Here is a 20694-nt window from a genome sequence, read left to right as displayed (position 1 = left end):
TTCTAGGTCTATTCTTAGTGTTTACTTGATCAAAGAAAAGTACTAAATCAAAATCCTATTTTGAGAAATATAGCAAGAAAAATAAAGTAATTCCTCTATTATCACTTTAAAACCATAACTTTACTGTTTTGCATAGTCATCCCAACCACGAACCAGACTCCACTACACTAGATATAACAGGTACAGTAGTCTAGGGTGAGCAGGCGATCTTAACAAGAGACAAGTGTAGGTACTAAAGGAGTAACTTGCGCACAGTTCACTTGTGGACAATGAATCTTCCATGACAACTATTTCCCTTTAAATGGGAAAGTATTTAAGAATAAATGCTAAGGAATCATTTAATTTTTAAACATGGAATTGTTTGTTAAAACTGACCTGACTCACCACGGATAATTTCTGTGGTGACAGAACCGTAGTTAGTTACTTTCTCCTATTTATGTTTCTTAACTTAAAAGTATTAGATGTAAAAGCACACCAACCTATTAAGTTTCCCTTTGCCACATGGAATTCATTTTTGCCTGAAGAGATCCAGACTCCGCTGCCATTAACTCCAAGGAGGCTGGGTTGACACTGAAGCTGCTGTGACCAAAATGCCATTCGAAGTTTATCAGCCACCTTCTCCACAGGTGCCTGAGCTGCTGTTGCCACTGTATGAGTTGCCTGGATTATCGTCTGGAACAGGCTGCACTGATCAAACACTACATAATCAGTGATGCTTACCTGGGGGGGGGCGGAAAAAAAAGGTGTTCTTGATAATTAGTTAAGCTTTTGGGTGAACTGGAAAATCTTTCATTAGAATATTTTGTGTGTGTGTGTGCGCGTGCCTCAGGTACAGGAAATCTACCAAGTGTAGGACCCTCAAAGTGTAGGAAGGGAAAAATAAAAACAGTACATTTTGAATAAGAGTCTTGACAATAAACCAGAACCAATATTAAACATCAGCTTACAACTCCCTCCTACCCAACAATCTTAAAATGCAGAATTCAAAGTGGAAAGTCCTTCATTTCGGGATGACTCTTCTCTCCCTCTAAAAACATGTTGAACTCTGCAAACTAAGAGATGATTTTTCAGTTTCCCCAAAGGAAGAGAGAAACTTGCATAGTGTAGCAATTTAAATCACAGCACAAAAACTCGTATGGAATACTCCTTTACAACAACCTCATGGGCATTTGCATTCATGAGGCAGGAGGAGGTCTACATAAGCAAATGCCACGGACAGCTAGGTTGGCAACAATCTGGGATACTTCTAGAAAGGAAAGAAATGCTTAAGAGCACATAAAGAAAAGTAGTTTGCCAATAACCTCAAAGCCAAGCTACTCGTAATGTCCATATGCAAGAAGAGATTATATATGCACATAAACTGAAATTCTTTTAACTTGGGTAAACATATAGACAAACAAATTTTCTGTATAACTGTTTTTGTACCCCTTTTCCCCCCACACCTACCTCTGGAGAAAGTAAGAAAAGCTGGGGAAAGCAAAAAGTCGGGAATCCTAAATCAATACCAGGGAGTACTTGTATTAACTTTGTTTTTACCCACATGATCTGCAACTGAAGGAAGCAGCCCCACATGGTTTGAAGTAACCTCAACTGAATGGAAAAATGTGCAAAAGCATTTTTACAAGGTTACTTACTATTTCATCTAGCTAAGGAAAAGGACGGGTAATGGAAAACAAGAGAAAAGACCTGATTCAGCAGCCAGAGTTGAACACACTGGAACAGCATGTCCTGTTGCCACTGCTAAGATACCAAGATAGATGCACCACTGATAAGACATCGTAGAACATTTCTTGTGTTCTTGAAAACTGTGCAATGCTGCTCTGGATGACCACGGGATAGTTTTTTTTCCCCTTTTTATAGCAGACATGAAGAGGGATTTCAGCCATAGCCACACTGCGGTGTTTATATATTTAGTAAAGAGCGCTATAATATATCAAACAATTAATTGAATTTTATCTTAGAATCTCATGGGAAACAATGCAAATAATAAACACAAGGTGAAATACTAAACTGAAAGCAAAATTTTAAAATGCCTACTTGCCACCAATGGTTATCATCTCCTTGTGGTTTCTTTGAAACTATACCAGTTCTGAACCACAGATTTCCATGGATATCCAAAGCCCATAATGTCTGCTGATCTCCAAGGGTTATGCACACAGGTTCCAAAGCTTGCATTTCACTGAAAAGGCAAACCAGTAAAAAAAAGAAAAAAATTAAAAACTTTACTTCAAATTTATACTTACGGTATTTTAAGGATGCTGTTACAATGCTGTTAAAATTACAGGTCAAAATGATCAAACTCAGTGTGGCCAAGCTCAAAAACATATTAGATTTCAAATTTTCAGTTATTCAGTAATTCAAATTTTATTAGTTTGCATAAGTAAAAACCATTCAACAACAACAAAAAATAAGTCCTTCAAAGATCACTCGAGATTCGAAACTTGGATACATAACAATAAAACTAAACAAAACCCGATTTGTTCAGTAAATAAGAAAGAGCTGGTTTTGATAAAGCAGCTTCATAAATGTGTCTCCTTCAACTTTCTTGACTATTCTGAGAACAATTCTAGCAGTTCAGGAACCATAAATACAAAACTCAACCTAACTATGTAGCAAAGATAAACGGTGAGTTTAGGACTATAAGTTTCCTGTATAATTAAGCAACTTTCAAGCTCAGAAATTCAACGGGATCAGGTGATCATGTCAAACATTTAAAAGGTAGGTTCTTTGAAAGAAATAGCATTGTTGGCTTTCTCAACAATTTAAGAACAAATTGGGATTGCTTTCCGCAACTTTAATACAAAGCTCAAGAACATTAAGTGTACCTAAGGCGTGGGCCAAGCAGATATCTTCATCAAATAAACTAATTAAACTACATGGAAATTTCAGATTTGAACAAGGACTGAAATGTTTCCTTAGACTTTTCAAGAACCAAATACCAGGTTGGGAGGTAAGACAAGTTAAAGCTTCACAACACAATAGGCAATAGAAGATAGAATCATGTGACAACAAGAACTGGAATTTCTTCCTAGACTTGCTTCAGGGCTGGTGTCAAGAGAGACTGTATTCTAGATTCTCAAAGCCAGCATTAAACACCCAGCGCTTTTAACTTTATCACAAACTAACTACTGCAAGTGTAGGATCAACTACAAAGCTAAATACCAATTATCCACAATATTAATAAAAACCTGTGACTGGAAAGTGGAAAAGTACGATCAAACTTTATGGATGAACAAGAAAAATGCTGAAATTTAATCTCAGAAAAAATTCACCCAAATATATGGAGATCTCATTACAGCCATTACGGCACAGATTAAAGAAACAGTATTTAATCAAAAAAGTCGTACTGACAGACTTATCTATTATAAAAATATTTTAAAAACTGTACTAACTTCCTTAAACTCGCTTTAATTGTGTTACCACTTCTGTTTACAGCAATTTCTTTCATTACATAGCAGTCACTCATCAGACAGAAACCCACCAGTTACTCTGAATATGCCTGGACAAAGACTAAAGGACTTCTGTGTATGTATACATGTGCACACACATATATATGTATACACGAGTTCAGGTAACACTTCAAACGTCAAGGAGCTCCAGCACTGAAAACAACTATTTGTGTCATTCCGGTTGCGACGCTGCCCCACCACAGTGTCATTACCTGACAATATCTGTTTTCCATTGTTCTCCTTCAGGACAAAAGCTGCGTACTCCCTCCCGGTATAGCAGGGCCCGCTGCTCACTCAATGCCCACACAACATTATTTCTGGATGTAACCTGTGACAGTGGATAAGGGCAGTCAACCTTTACTGCTCGGGCACAAGGACGATCCACACTCAGGCCTAGAAATCAAAAAAGGAGGACTGCTTTACAAACTTTGGTTTTTTGCAACTAAAAGAAAAGAGACAAAGCTACCCAACAAAAGAAAACGAGGAGGGGAATATCCCTGACGTGCTAACACTTTTCATTTGATCACTGTTTCCTTGTTTGACTTTTTTTTTCTATAAACTATTAATCATTTCCTCTAATACAGCTGAATTTAAATATAAGAAATAAAACACTGTGTATCCTTCAACATTCTGCAGAGCGCACAAGTCCTGTCCTGTCATTTCTGTTCCTCTTCTCCCTCTAGTGTCATTATCAGGAATCTCCATTTATAAAATCTGTATTAGCCTTGGTGGAAGTATCAAAGAAAAAGGCAGTAATGGAAGAACTTTTGCCCAAAACATGCCAGGGAGAGAGGCAGCCTGACCTGAATAGTGGCAGCAGAGTGATTACAAAGAAGCATGCCACGGCATGTAGTACTGAAAGAAAGGGAGAGGTTCTGGTAGATTTACAGGTAGTTTGCACACATTTATATATGTAATTTAGAGAAACATGTCTTCTTCACAATTACACTGAAGTTTGATTTGCATGGCTGCATGTGAAACACCTAAAGAGACATAGCTTTTGCTTAATTTTCTCATGCTGCCAAAGCAAGTATGAACCATGAAGCATCTGCATGGTATTCTAAAATAACAAGAATGCTCATTTCCCACACACTTTTGTTATAGAAGTTAGACAGGACAGTGGAGGGAATGGAAAGATCTTGGAGAAACAACTGTCACTGGTTGCCTTACATTAACAAGACAGATACACCAAGCATTTTTTTTTTTTGCATCAATGACAAATTTAGAAGCCTAAGAACAGCAGAATGTAAGCTGATGTAATCAAACCAATCTTTCACAGGGAAGAAAAACTACTGATTCAAACCTCCACAGAGCCCTGTGTGATTGGCATCAAAAGTTCACTCTTTAACACCACTATCTGTGCTTGTTGGCAATATGCATGTGACCTTGGGCAGGCCACTTGATTGGTCCGTAACTACGACAATTAAAACAAAATAATTTAAGAGTATTTTTGAAACAATGCTGTGTATTTAAATAGTTTTCTTAATAACAAAGAATTTCTATATTGTGCTATGACAATTAAATCTATAAGAGAATTAAATGGAAGATAAATAAGAATTTTGATAGCCACTCTGAAACATTGTCCTGCTTTAGTGTGTCATACTGTTTCCCCCTTACCCAGTCTCCTCTTCTCTGTAATTCCTTCATCATGTTATTTGTAGTTTTTCCTTACCAACTCAGCTCTGTGTGTAAAGCCCACACGCCCAAGAGTCCTTGATACTCTTCTCCCTTAACTCTAAAACTTGGAGCTCTATCCTTCATCCTAGCTCCTTGTATTTAGCCTGAAAATTGTTTGCATAACACCTTCCAAATGCATCCTCTTCTATTCACTGAAGCAAATAAAACTAAGGCCATGACTTCAAAGTGTCCACTGCATTATCCCTTTTCTGATTCTTGCCTCATTCACACCCAGCGAGAAGGCAGCTGTAAAGACTGCTGCTCCACAGCCTGTTCCAATCCTCCATTGACTTTATCACATAAAATACATACCACTTGCCTATACTTCCAAAGCACTTTACAATCCTCTGTCTCAGAATACCTTCCTTTCATTATCAAGTGGTAACTCTTACCTCCAACAGATCTGTGCCTTTCAAAACACACAGCTTCTACTTTCCCCTGCTCTGCCCCTGTACCCAAATTTCTTCTGAACAGCCACACACTATCTCATCGCCTATCAAAGTCCTTCTTAATACTTTGTTAAAATCCTTAAAGCAAGAAAAGAAAACCCACTTAAGGCTCAATTGTTTCAGCACACAATACCATTTGCAAGGCAAGGGTATTATTTCAATATTTTCTGCAATCCTTTTCCATTTATCTGCATCCAGCTCATATCCTTCCCATGTCATAAATTCTCTATACTGTATGTACTCCACTTGGCACAAAAAAATTGAGTGGCCATGAACTGGCTTTTCCAGTCTCCTAGTTGCACAGAATCTCACAACTGTTTCCAACCATTTCTCAAGATAAAAACGTTTCCCTACGTCCTGGCTGTGGATAAAAGTTTAAAACACGTTGTGATCGTTGCATAGACTTGAACTCTAATAATTTTAACCTGCAAAAATTCAAAGAGCCTTTAATTAATTCAGGTACCTGTTTGCAGATACAGATCTCCATTTGTTCTGATAATCCAGGCAGTGTCATCACTTAAAGCTACAAATACAGCCTGGGGTAAAGCCTCATACCAGTGGCGTTTTCCTTTTATAGTTACTTTTCCACAAGCAAATGCTTTGTTAGTCTTCTGTTCAATCTTCCAGAGAAGAGCACCTGTAAGAGGAGTTAAAAGAGAATATACTATCACTTTGCAATTACTGTAGCAGTGACAGCTAACTTGTCCTACCCACACCTAAAGCAATGTGAGGGGAAAGTCAAGCTAGTAGCATTAAACAAAAATGCAAGATTTAAAAAGGCTTATAGTTTTTTTATAAAAGTGAGACCAGAACAGTCACCAACTTCTCTAGGAATTGCTGAAATGCATTTACCATTAGAGTATGTGCAATTTTTAAGTGTTCAAATGCAGGTCAACTCCTCCTTAGTTATATACTGAAAACTAACGAAACAAGTTCCATGTCAGGGCCAAACAAGCCTACTATTAAGAAACTGAAGTTCATGGCTTGCTTCTGTACTAGTTTGGTACATCCTTGATTCATAAGGGAAATAGGTTAATTGAATACTTTCATCTTTTACAAATGCTAGTAGTAAATCATAACTTTTGTGGACCAGCCATGGGTGACAAACACCTGAACAGATGTGATGTCCCTCACCGCAGTGGGCAGCGCTATTACCCACTTGTTAAGTAGCACGTCACAAGCAGACAAAACTCAAATGCAACTGCACAAATCCATCATGAGAACTTTTCCCCTCACTCGAATTAGCAAGGATAGCACAGAAGAAGAAAACCAAGTGGAATTCCAAACTTTACTGCTGATTGGCATCCATGCTGGTTCATACCAGAGCAGTACATTGTCACATTAAATTCCTTTGAATAATTCCACAAAGTAGCTCTTGCGTTACTACATCCACAGGAAACCGTGGATACTAGAAATTTGTATGGATTCGGTGAAAAACTGTGTGAGTTCCTGGAACCAAGGGATAATAAATGCACAGAAACAACCTTTTGCCTGGGAAGTCTCTAAGCCACCAACGGCTGCAGTCGGAAACTACCAAGGGCAACTGCCATACATGCTAGCCTGCTCCTTTTTCTTTTCTGGAAGCATCTGCTTTTGACCACTGTTAAGGACAAGATACTGAGCTAGATGAACCTATGATCTCACCTAGTAGAGCTACTCTTTTTTTTTTTTTTTTTGTCCATAACAAAGCTCAGCTACCGACCAAATAGAACATCTTTCTTCTTAAAACAGACAGCAAGTCTTCCCCTATGGAGAGACGGGAAGATTGACGTGTGCTTTTAGAGATGGCAGGAAGAAAAGTAGCAGCAAGGCAGGAGGCTAAGTAAAGAAAATGTCTGAGAAACTTGTATTTTCACACAAGTCCTGAAACAATCTGCAAGGCCAAAAGTGACACAAGTTTATAACCAAAATCTGTTTAATTTTAATCCAAAATAATCCTCATTCCCAACCGTCCAGAACAAACTCATATGCAAATGCACAAAAAATTAACAGGTTTTTTTCCTTAGTATTTAAAAAAAAAATCAACAAACCCATACACAAAACCAATTTTACAACAAAAAGAATTTTAAATTTGGGAATCATAAGCAGTTCTGTATCAAAACCCAAGTTTTTGTATAGACAAGGACTACTCTGCCTACCACTGAACTTCTACTTCTGAAGTTCACTTCAATCAGACAGCTGCATGTTGAAAACTTCCCAAAATGCAATGTGAACCTGTTCGAAATACAGCCACTTGAGCTAGAACAAGATATGCAGAGATAGTGAAGACACAGTCATATCACCCAATATCACTTTTTTTTTTTTTAAGAAAAAAATCCACACTACTTTTACATCAAACAAGTCCCAAACAACCAAGTTTCTGGGAGTACTGTATTGAAAAAAACACCCAATAAATTGCCTAAGTGGAAATTACATATGCACTGAATGATATGAATGATTTGTAATCTCAGAAAAATTAGAAGTTTCGCCTAACTAAACAACGGCCATTATTAAAAAAATAAGAAAAGCAAAAAACCGCACAAATCTATGCAAGGTCCATATTTACAAGATTGCAGGGAAACAGAAGCCAACTCACCTGAAGGGGAAACTGCAACCTGCTGGACACCATCTTCAAACTTCTGCCACCGCAACCCCGCCGCAGGAAGAGCGCTGCAGTACAGGCTGCCTCGGTAGTCCAGGCACCAAATATACTTTTCTGAGACAACCAGGCTCAGGATGCCGTAACCAGGGCCAGAGTATCCCATCCAGCTCTCTGCAAACTAAAAACTGTAGAGTCAGAACAGTGTCAGGTGTCTTCAGACTGCACAAGAAAATGGCAATATAAGCACAGCAGCTCCCACATTTTGGTTAAAAAAAGGTAAATTTCCTCATGTAAAATAAAACTACACCTGTCCATGTTCTCTAAGATAGTATGTACTGCAAAATAATACTGCTACAACAAAAGTTTTAGCAAAAAGCCACCAAAACCTCCACACTGTCACCTACCTCCAAAAAGTGGAAAACCTTCTCTTATTACTTAAAGCACACATACTTAAAGGAAATGGCAGATGCAAAAAGGCATACATTAAAATGTATAGTCTGTCTGTAGTCCAGGAAATTATTTATTGTCTATGAAGTGATTAGCAAAGGGAACAAGATAGCTGGAGTGCAGTGACAGATAAATATTCAGCTCTGATACTCTCTGTATGGTACAGGAGCCATGTATTGCAGAAATTTGGTTTATAAACTGCTATCTTAAAATGTTGATAGCTTCCATGAGAGGAACCCAAGCACTGCATACATGACCTATAATGTAAGCACCTGTGGTGGGCAATTTACCAAACATTCCAGAATGTAAGAATACCATAACCTGAAACAAAAATTCTTCTACACTTTGGGCTGCAGCTGTTTCTAAATAGAATATCACCAACTTATAACTCAGCCTTTATCAACAAATATTTGGTTGATCTCAATACAACACTGTTATAGATTTAAAAGAAAACAAAATCCCCAACCTAGAACAACTGTATTTCCTTCTTAAGACTTCTGCTAAAACTCCCGATGATTTCGGCAATTTTGTAGATTTTACAATTAATATTAGTACTTCTTTGCTACAGTATATTAGAGAATTACTATTTCTGGTAATGTTCACCCACAAAATAACAATGAAGGAAAGAGGGATAACAGAAAAAGGAAAACTGTCCACATTTTAAATAGTACTAACTGCTGTCTAGGATGCAAAGAAAGACTAATCGTTATTCTGAGTATTTACAGGTAATATGATCCTCAAGCAGAGGCCATTATGTGAGATAATCAGCATTAATTCCCTGTGAAGTCAGCTGAAGTCAGGAACAGCATCGTGCAGAATTTGGGCTACTGGAGACCCAATCAAGGAGCAAACTTTGAGCATGACTTGGTTTTAATATTCACTCTTTAACAGATGGGTTTATGACAGCACTTTTGTTGAGCTGGGAATAATTCAGCCAGTGCAGCTTCTTCACATGGTTAGCACACATCAGCCATTCTGACGACTGATAAATTACATTTCATAAGAGTTACAACACATATTGCTGTTTGGCTTTATGCTTTACTTTTTTACTCAAATCAAGTAATAAAAAAATTACTTTCCTAAAGAAGGAAAGGATAGTGATTACATGAATGTTTTTTCTGAAATGCTTCATTTAAGTGTTTTAACTAAATTGAAAACATATACCTGATCAGATTTTAACAGAACCATTTCATCTGTGCTTATCTTGGCCACATCCTGGAAACCAGGCCCAGCACCAACTTCAGGCACGCTAGTATCTGAGGAAGAATATGGTAATCCATGTCCATAAATATCCTCTTCATCACTTGAGGCAGATTTCTCAGTCTTACTTTCATGAGTGTCCGATACCCATTCAGCAGTGCTAGTACTAGGTTTAGCTTTGATTGCACTTTCAAAATTCTGTCCAGAAATGTAAGTGTTATCTGAATAAACTTCATTGGAAATGTTTAAGTGGAGCACAGAAGGATCTGACAGGGCACTATGTATTAGAGAGAGCCGCTGTTGGTCTTCCCTACCAGTTTCATCGCTTTCCTTTGGTGTCAGTGATGTCTGAATACCAAGTATCCTCTCACATTCCAAAAACATTTGGTCTGTAAGGTCTGGCTCTTCAAAAGATTTTTCAGTATCCTGCAGCTTCATTTTATCTAAATTTTCATCTATTTTATACAATGTAGAAAAATCCTGTTCCTCCTCTTGGCTCAGCTTTCCAAGGCAGCACTCATTGCTTGCAGAAACCACGCTACCATTACATTCACCCTCAACACTGCTTGTCAAGTCTTCTGTGAGTACCAGAGGAGAGACAGATGTCAAAGCATCTATAACAGCTGAAGTACCCATGCCACTGTCACTGTTTGGAAGTTTCTGTAAATCAACCATATCTCCATTTTCTTCATTAATTAGTACAGTCACAGACTCAGGAGACTGCAGAACACTGAAAGTTTCTGAACCATTATCTTCTTGCAAGATAGTATGGGACTCCACACTGAACACACTTTCCTGATCTGGAGATCCAGTACTCAAATGATCAATGCTGCCACTCATTAGGCTGGAAGTTATGGAAAAGGAGTCTGCATTCAAGGAATGTGGACTATCACCAGAAAGCTGACGCTCATAAATTGGTGTAGATTCCAGAGAGCTGTGGTTTCTCCTGCTCCCACTTTCTGTTCTCACAAAACAGCAACAAAAAAAAAAAAGGAGGGAGGGGAATAACATTAATAAGATCTATTACATTTTGCTGCACAGTAAGAAATTAAAATATTTTTATCACTGGGGGAATAGAGTTAAATCTAAGTTTTGACATACTGATTTTTTTCAACTCCAACACTAAATGATACACACAAAATCAAAAAAGTCTTAATAGCAAAATATTTTAAAGTTGTAATACCAATATAGAAAACAATTAGAATAATTAAGTACTGACACAATTTTAAACTAAAAAGCATGGCTAGGGAAGACACTGCAAAATATTCTAGAAGGATGAATAGATATTACACAATTCCAACATAAAACTGGAAGCAGAGTCCACTGTATGTTACCATTAACCCATACATTAGAACCTTAAGCATGTTGACATAAAGCAAAGTTAAAAGAATAAAGTATATCTAAAAAGACTTAATCAATTTATCACCTGAAAAACAGACTTTCATCTTAAATGTAAATTGACCACCACAACCACTCAAACAGCTCAAGAGCATGACAATATAATATAAAGCAAGCATTCCAACACAGACACTCTCTGGTGTGAAACATCAAAAGTGACACGTTAGGATAATGAGCAGTGGCAGGGAAAGCTCTGCTAGACTTACCTTGTTTCTTCTTCTTCTTCTTCTTCACTTTAATTGGCTTTACAATGAGTTCTTGATCAAAATCTTCAGAGCTGATTGTGCTGAACCGTTGTGAAGACAGCTGACCCTCCCTCTGAGCTTCCAAAAGTTGGTCCGCACATACCATAAAGCTAGAGCCACTGTCCACAGAATTTACTGAACTGCTCCTGCTTCTTGATTCACTTACTACAGAGGAGCCCCTTTTTCTTGTTTCATTGCTCAAGTCTCCCACTCTATCAAAACTTTTCTCCAATAGCACTGGAGTTTCCAGATCATCTTTCACTAAAGAATAAGAGTCATTTTTATCACCAATAACTGAAGGGGAAGTAACCATTGTTTTATTTGTTTCCACTGAAGGGCTAGATGATACAGATGCAGTTACCAATAACGGGGTCAGCAATTTAGGACTCGTATCTGTTAAAGGATTCGGAAATTTTGAATTCACATCTGAAACGGACCAAAAGAAAAATAAAAGTGTAAATACTGGTGTGTCAGGTGAGTAGGAGCATAGTTCTTGGAGAGTATTAGAAGAAAAGAAGCTTTATGCAATGGAAAAAAATTATATGTTTGCAACATTTCAAATATATATATGCACATACACAATGTAAACTTCATTTAAGTAAATCTAAATGAAATAATTTTAGTAAAATCAATCCCCCAAAGCCTGTATCAAACTTATATTAGCAAAATTCTGAATTTATGTTTATATATGAAGAATGGTACAGTCTTCAGCTTGGAAGACCCAATTACAACACACACTGAAGTGCCACCCTGTATCTTCAACTTCTTCACTCAAACATTCAGTATCTTGAAAAAAAGAAATCAAGGAGAATTTACCAGATAAACCACTGCGGTAAATAGAAGAAAATATACTTCAAGAAGGCTCCTTTCAAACTATACTTGGAAGTTAAGTTTAAAAAAATAACTTCCCCCTAGAAGTTTGTGAGCAAAGAACTGCTTAAATGACTAAAGCTATCACTAATATGAAATGATAAGAAAGTTAAGTTCTCCAGCATTCAGTGAGACTTCATAGCATATTTACTAGCATTTTGCTAATACAAAGCTAAGATGGAGTATTTTAAATGCATAAGTAGTCCTTCTGTGAGTCTAATGCACTGGATAATGGTGTTTACAATCTTTATGATTGAGAAATCAGCCAGCACCATTGTTAATGAAGTATTATTAATCCCTTTTAGAAAGTTCTAGTAACATAGATGCTGGACTCAGGTGGCATTAAATTAAAAAAAATAAGCTCTCAAATTCTTTTTGGGATTTTAGTGAGTATTCTTTGGGCTTGTTTCCAGTTCTTCCTTTTCATTGCTGGGAAGGCTGAGATTTCCTCTGGAATGTGGGTGGTGACAGGTGGCACAGAATCAATATAATCAGGTATCTCCAACCCAGACAACTGAGATTGATCAGTAAAGAAATAACCATGATCAGGAATCCAGATTGCTTCAGCATCATGGTTTAGAATAAGGTCTCAAATGCAAAGATTTGAGATGCCTGGCTAGGATAATACTGATCCGCTCTCAAAAAAAGGGAACCATAATTCATTTCTTAACACCCCCATTCTCCCTGCAGCCAAAACAGAAGCTCAGATAGTCAGATAAATCAATCAGACTCTGTAGAAGCAGATATGTAACTCTACAGAACGTGGCAGGGCAATAACCTGAAGATTTTTTTGGGGGTGGTGCGGGGGGTGGGTTGGTTTGTTGTTTTTTTTTTTTAAATATTAAAAAAGTATGATAGGCACCATGTTCCATGAGGTATATACTAGTTTCCTAATTGATACAAACCTATTGATGACAGTCCTTCAGGTCTACTTGAAATTCTTATTATGTCTCTATCTCCCTTTAAGAGAAAAATCTCATTGTTGGTACAGGACACAGACACAATATCACCATATCCTTCCAAGCCACCAATCAAAGCCTATAAGGAGTCAACAGAGAAAGAAATAATTGGCATCACATTAACACACTCTTTGGACAAGAGGCTGCTCTTAAAAATGTTCGCTGGAATTTAATCAACATATATAGTTACAGAATAAAGATTTTATCTTATCAAAAACAAAGAAAAAAGAAAAAGGAAAGCACCCTTTAATCATGATGTAGCTCATTTTTATACTAATTTTTATTCCATAAATCTATTAATTTTCTCTGTCCAAACTAGCAGCAACAATATAACAACTTAAACAATATATACATTTCGGTGGCAGAAAAGAGCCAGAATACAAGTGTTTAATACCATTTAGACAAGAAGATATTAGCTGTATTCACTTTCATAACACTTTTAAGACGACAAAATAGCTAACAGCTCACTCTCTACCAAATAAAATGTAATACTCGGTTTTTTGCAGACACCAACAGCAGTAAAAGGCAAAGAATAAATAGTTCCAGGCACATTTTATAGGCTTAAAACTTCTTTTTGCATTAATTACTAGATTTTAGGTTTATATATGCTAAGTATCAGAATTATGATATTAACACCTGGACTGAAAGCTTTATATATATTTAATTTATATATATAATATATTGGGCTATTTAGTGTATCATTGCAATGGCAACTTGAAGAGGGAGAGAATAAAGTTTTCTTTGGTAGGTTTAAATATGGGTTTAAATCATAGAAGTGTAATGGATAACCCAAAAAAGAGTCTCAGAGCATAGTATGAACAAAAACAAGTAAAGAAACAAAGTATGCACGCACAAGATTTATCTACCTGGTTCACAGTGTCTAGTAAGTAGATGCTATATTCATTCCAGGTCAGCACCCATCCTTCTCGGAAAAAACATGAAACAAGCCCAAGGTGTTTCTCTGGGGAGCTGTAACTTCCTCTGTCAGGTGGTTCCAAACGAGGATACAGTTCAAAAGTTTTTATTCCTCCAGCAAATACATCTTTCAATATAAATGTGGCCTGAACAGTTCCGTGAACATCAGACTTCCAGAGACGAAGCCCAGGTCGGGCAGCAAACAGTGTCAGGTCACTCTGTTTACATAGGCCAGGTATAAAACATGCTCCAAATTTGCCTGTGCTAAAATGCAAAAGAAGAATTTATTTTAAAAGCTTAGAAACATTTTTTAAAGCTAACGACACAAATCTAGAACTGCCAACTATCAAAAATAAAAGTTTTATTCTTTGATTAGTCAGTCAAATGTCTGAAGTCCAAATTTGGTTACAGTAAGACAAGAATGGTACTTCCAAATAACAAGAGTTTTCCCTCAGCTTTAGATGTCAGACACTAGATCTATTAGGAAAGTTAAATGATTCCTCCTAATAAGCTTCATAGCCTTAATGGTACTCTCTGTCCATCGAAAGATCCTACTACACAGTCATCCTTCTCCCAGAATTAACAAAACACACGCAAAACACTACGGACTAATGCTAAGAAACTGACAATCTGTGCTTGCAAGAAGCAAGGAATAGACCTCAACTGTTACAATCTTCATCTCATGCACAAAACCACCATTACTATCACCCAAGAAAACCCTTTGTACATAAGACAGTCCTTGGTATTTCTCTTACTATTCATAACCCTGAAAGATACATTATAAACCTTCTTTCAAGAGTCCATTTCCTCTACGTCCAGATAGAGTCAGTCATGCTGTTCTGCGGCTGGCTTCCCTCTTCCTTCATATCCAAGAGAGATGACACAGTAGGAGATGCCACAAGGTTATTCAAGAAGTTCCTAGCCTTCAAATCAACTTTAAGTGCTTACTATACATTTTCCCTTTTAATTCACTTCAGTGTATAAGAAAAACTGGGATGCTGACTTGCTTCTTGCATCAGCTATTACATCACCCATTAGATGGGCCTGATTACAATGTTTGCCCACACCACGTCTCACTAAACCAAGCAGAACTGCATAGGAAATGTGGTAGTGATTTCGGTTTAAACAATGAGAAAACATCTTAAATATTTTTGCATAATAGTGCCCAAAAAATATGGAAGTAACAATTTGCAACCATGTACTTTCTAAGTAGGTAGGACTGTCATTTCATGTCTCAGCACACATAGCTACCGTAACTAACTTTTCATGAGCAGACTGCTGTGTTGTATTAATTTCACTGCTTTGATCACTCTTTCTATAATCCACTCTGAAAAGCCAGAATTAATAGATGCGCCTGCATTGAGCTTTAATGATTTTACTTTTTTCTGGGCTGTGTTCCAACTTGCTTGACAGATTTCTCTTCTGTATAGAAAAGTAGAGTCCGTTGTAAAGTAGAGACAAGCAGCACTTTCTGGTTGTAATCCAACTGCACAATTGAAGATGGCTCTTCCAATACAAGGCTGGAGTTGCAAATACCCTTTTAAAGACACATCCAATTAACAGGAGTCAACCTTTCTAAAAATACAAGGTAATAACTAACACTTCAAAGAAGTAAGCCCAAGAAAGAGAAAACAAATAAACAAACAATAGCTTTTGAACTACCATTGCACGAAGTTCACTTAATGAACGTAGGGTTCCATTATGCGGGCAAAAGGCGAGTTAGACTGTGCGTACCACAATGGCACAAATTCAATTTCTCTCGGTTGCCTAACACATTTCACTTGAAATCAACAGAAACTCTAGGACACATTTTCTTCCTTCTTCTCCACTGCCAAGTCATACAATGCTGACACGATTGTTACATCTGGAGATGTTAAACCACTCTGTCGAATCAAATGAGGCACAGTCATAGGTAAATCAGGATGGCTGTTTAAACTTTTCTCCCATACAGAAATTCAAGTTAGTACTTGTTTTGTTTATGTCTGTATTAATTAACATGACATTAGAAAAATTCTATTTACTGGCAACAAGCTGGTCACCCAGTAGAACCCAAATATTACTTCATTCTACACTCCAGACTGAGATGCTGAACAATTCTGAAAGTACTTCATCAATACAGTGAATCAGCAGCGTCACATCATTCAAAAGTACCATTTCCAAATGGAAGTACTGGCTAAAATCTGAAGGAAGATATGATAGTTATTTCAGACAGAAATGTGATAAAATATGAAAGGATCACCACTGGGGTTTTTTTTTTCTTTTTTTTTTTTTTTAAACAGTAAGGCAGTTGTGAAGGATAGTCAACGGTTGGCTTGCTGAGTGTGTGCATACTTGGCCAAGTGTGCACGTACCACTAAAGCAATCTTTACTGAGTCTTAAGGCCAGTGAGGTCACAAAATACCTCCAGTATTTCAATATTTTTCCACATGCCTTCCCATGAAAGTAATACATTGTACTAAGCAATTAACTCCTAAACATTTAAACACACAAGCATTCTTTCAGAAAACTATTAATGGGAATTATGGTCTCTATAATAAATGCTCACCTGGTCTAGGTCTAGGGCAGAGTAGACAATCTTCCCTTTGTCATCTCCAGAGAATAATTTCATTCCATTGGGACTCCAAGCTAAAGCTGTAATGCTACTTTTATGGATACCTGCAACGTCAAATCTCCGAAGCTGTGAAACAATACCAAGGTAATACATGAATGAGGGGAAGAGAAAATGGAGACACAAAGCCTATTCAGTGACTCTGACCTATAAATCGGAGACCAAGTACAGACATGCAGGTCATTCTATTTTTTATTTAGCACAAAAAACCTCCATAAACAATCAAAAAACCCACCACCAAACAGCTCAGCCAATATAACAAATAAGGAATTTCTCAAAAGCATTTTTTATTAAATACATCTTTTGCAATGAAAAGCATGCTTTAAGATTATTGCTTTTATAAGCTTAACGTATGATGCCTAAAACATATTCACAGATATTTCGTCAGGCAAAATTCTCTGGTTTTCACTATTATAAAGAATCTCAGTAACACTCTACTAGGATTCACCATGTTAAACCTCACAGAAGTTTAGCCAAATGCAGAGATTTACCTGTTTGTTTCTTCCAGGTAATGAAGAGACAAGCTGAAAAACTGCAACCCGACCTGAGGCTGTACCAACAGCAACCAGATCATCAAAACAACTCAACAGCTTTACAAAAGTAATAGATTCACATTTCCCCTGTTGAAACAAACCATACATGAAACTTGCAAAGTTAATGAGAGACAAACAGCAGCTCAATTCAGAGCAATGCAGCTTCATTAGAAGAGATGAGAGTAGATGTTAGTATTTACCTCAAAATTATATTTTTTCATCTGGTTTAAATGCCTGCAGTAGAGATAAAGCATTCCAATGCTGCTCCCCACAGCAATGTAGTCTCCATTGGTATCAAGTGCTGTGAGGTATACCACAATAGAGCGAAAGCCTTTTTGGACCTTTGTAGGAATGGCATTGAGAAGGTAATACAAGGGACAAAACTCCTTAAATATAACCGGTGAAGCCACAGATGCCATAGCAAGCACTGGCATCAGCAGCTTTAAGGCTGAAATAAACACATCTACTTGACCACATAAGGAAATCTGAAAGACAAAAGTAAGAGACGTCATTAACTACTTAGAGTAAATGGTTAACAGAAAGCCTCCATTTAGAGCAAGTAGGGATGCAGAAATGTTTTGTATAATGAAAAAGCAAGTTAAACTCCTCTAGTGAATATAAGTTATTCTTAGAAGAACCTTTTTCTTAAGAATAAGCTTATTTGTTAGGTTTCTGCCAATATCTAAGGATATATAGTAATCATTAAATATGGGATAACAACTTTTTCTTGCAGCTGTGAGCTCGTGCCCTGGTTTTGGCTGGTCTAGAGTTAATTTTCTTCACAGATGCTAGTATGGGGCCGTGTTTTGAATTTGTGCTAAAAACAGTGTTGATAGTGTGGAGATTTATTAGTTGCTGCTAAGTAGTGCTTACACTAGTCAATGACTTTTTCAGCTTCCCATGCTCTGCCGGGTCCACAAGAAGCTGGGAGGGGGCACAGCTGGGGCAGCTGACCCCAACTCACCAAAGGGATACTCCACACCATATGATGTCATGCTCAGCATATAAAGCTGGCAGGAAGAAGAAGGAAGGGCACGATGTTCATAGTTATGGCGTTTATCTTCCCAAGTAACTGTTACAGGTGATGGAGCCCTGCTTTCCTGGAGATGGCTGAACACCTGCCTGCTGGTGGGAAGTCGTGAATTAACTCCTTGTTTTGTTTTGCCTGCATACGTGGCTTTTGTTTTACCTATTAAACTGTTCTTATCTCAACCCATGAGTTTTCTCACTTTTACCCTCCCAATTCTCTCCCCCATCCCCCTGTGAGGGGTAGTGAGGAAGCAGCTGTGTGGGGCTGAGTTGCCAGCTGGTGTTAAATCACAACAGCTTGTCAAAGTTGAGATCAAATGCAATATTTCTCTCATCTGGCTAGTGAAAGAACCGTAAGGGCTCTGACACTAAACAATCCATGCAGTATATTTCTTCATCTATCTGCAAACTCTACCCTCAATCTTCCCAGTGCTAAGAGCATGGGATACTCACTGTGTTTGACAGCGTTCTGAGATCAAAGCATCAAACTAGTATTTATGCTCAACTCCTTAATGCCCTGCACCTCAAGAAAAACATGGTTGAGAAACAATTCAGTTAGAGCTCCATCAGCTATATAACCAAATAACAATCCAAAAATAAGAATAATGTGGGAAGAAAGAAGCAATGCAAAAATGAAAGAAATCCCAGTTTGGCAGACACAGGAAAATATCTATATAGCAATTCAATTTAGAAAGATAAGGAGCAAACAGAAAAAAGCACCATATGCCCATGTTTCCCTTTATGGTTAAGCAAATAATTTCATGCTGATGAGCAATGCTGTAAATATACTTAGGGGATAATTCTAGTATCTTCCTATGAAAAACAGAAACAAAGATTCTGTTTGCCTTCTGCAAGAAAAAAAATGTAGTCAGAGCTCATCATAGTAATAATGTACTGGGATCTTCAGAAAAAGATGATATGACTACGATGTACATAAAAATATTTTAAAAATTTAATTAAACCCAGTAATTTTTCTCATCATGGGGTGACAGCCTTGATAAGAACATTTTGCAGCAGTAAGTATTCTCCTCATGGATGACTTCGGAACGCAGAAAAGGAAAGAAACCTTCACTTCTTGAATTTCATTTTGCCATGAGCAAGTCTGATTAACAGTACCGTTTAGAATCTGCCAAAAATACCTGCAGTTTTTCAAGATACAGATTTTGGATTTCTATAAAGAAGAGTTTTGTACAGTTGTTTGAGCCTGTAACATTGAAGATTTTTCTTAAGCTTCAGCAGTTTTAAATTCCTTAGAGAAAAGAAAACCAGAAATATGCCAACTGAAGTCAGAAATGCTTCCAAATGCTCAAAATTATTCTGTAAAATAGTCCTTCTGCAATTTGTGTGGTATGTACTGTTCTGCCTAGTTTTAATTCTCTAAGGATGAAAAATGGTATTTGTCTGGCACCTTCACACATTGCTTACAGTGTACATCAACTAAATTAGAGAAAAAATATAGCTGCTAGTTTAATATTTCCATTACTGCAAAAAGCTCTGATGTGTCCATTTTCAAAGTATTTAAGTTATTGTGCAAGAGGATTCGGCACACTGGCTTTGGGCCCTGCAACACTTGCTGTCAACATACAATTCCACAAAATCCAAAGGGATTACTTGCATGGCATTACCCATTCAAGCCCATGTTAGACAAGACTGCCAGAATAAAGATTAGTTACTGGACCCATATTTTATCTGTGCTACAAAAACAGCCAGTAAATAAGCTAGCAGCAGTTACTGACGTTCATAACTGTGATAAATTTTACTGCGTCCTAGAGCTTAGAAATTAATTCCACTCCCCTCCAGTGATTACTACCTGTCATGACACCTATTTCATAAAATATCACAAGGATTAACTGATTAATGTGTCCAAACTATTTCTGAATGAAGAACTCCTTTCAGAGTTGTTTACTAAGTTAACAGATAACCTCAGTGCATCACCACTCTTTTCCAATATTTTCATACATCTACTTCCTAACCTGTGTTTTAGGTCTCCTGCCCTTTCCTTCAGTATTTACTACCTTCTACCTACAGTCAACTAAATAAAAAGAGAACCCACTGCTGAAGTCTCTTGTTTGCTGTTCTAAACATGCATCTTTGCCAGTTTAGTAATTTTACTAGCTGCTGGTCTTTTTATTTATTTATTTATTCTAATAAAATGAAACCCATTCTTTGTCCTGAGTCTCACATACACAAATAATCATCTGTATAATCTCAACTTCTACCGCTCCCCAGCTACTGCCTCATGAATTTCACATATTTTGTTTTTTAAGTCTTTGTCACTCCTACAATTCACATCTGTCGTCATCCCAAGCTGCTCTTGTAGCTGGAACCAGCTCA

General features: G+C 37.3%; 1 protein-coding gene across 2 annotated transcripts in view; it reads right to left on the bottom strand.

The window, feature by feature from the left end:
* The window catches only part of TECPR2 (tectonin beta-propeller repeat containing 2), a 45973-nt gene that overhangs the window by 22812 nt on the left and 2467 nt on the right, over nucleotides 1-20694 (bottom strand). For both annotated transcript variants that reach the window (XM_075103957.1, XM_075103958.1), the window contains exons 2-14: nucleotides 17532-17816; nucleotides 17290-17418; nucleotides 16736-16867; nucleotides 15570-15727; nucleotides 14142-14454; nucleotides 13222-13354; nucleotides 11408-11872; nucleotides 9768-10762; nucleotides 8151-8334; nucleotides 6039-6212; nucleotides 3662-3842; nucleotides 2038-2179; nucleotides 480-720 (exon numbers count right to left, since the gene is read on the bottom strand). In XM_075103957.1, coding sequence (XP_074960058.1) covers nucleotides 480-720; nucleotides 2038-2179; nucleotides 3662-3842; nucleotides 6039-6212; nucleotides 8151-8334; nucleotides 9768-10762; nucleotides 11408-11872; nucleotides 13222-13354; nucleotides 14142-14454; nucleotides 15570-15727; nucleotides 16736-16867; nucleotides 17290-17418; nucleotides 17532-17765 — 3481 coding nt within the window. In that variant the 5' untranslated portion in view covers nucleotides 17766-17816. The remainder of the gene's footprint in view (nucleotides 1-479; nucleotides 721-2037; nucleotides 2180-3661; nucleotides 3843-6038; nucleotides 6213-8150; nucleotides 8335-9767; nucleotides 10763-11407; nucleotides 11873-13221; nucleotides 13355-14141; nucleotides 14455-15569; nucleotides 15728-16735; nucleotides 16868-17289; nucleotides 17419-17531; nucleotides 17817-20694) is intronic.

The sequence above is a fragment of the Phalacrocorax aristotelis genome, chromosome 9, assembly GCF_949628215.1.
Source record: "Phalacrocorax aristotelis chromosome 9, bGulAri2.1, whole genome shotgun sequence".
In the NCBI taxonomy this organism is placed as follows: Eukaryota; Metazoa; Chordata; class Aves; order Suliformes; family Phalacrocoracidae; genus Phalacrocorax; species Phalacrocorax aristotelis.
Note: the sequence above shows the minus strand (reverse complement) of the source record. Positions and strands in the feature narration are given on the sequence as shown.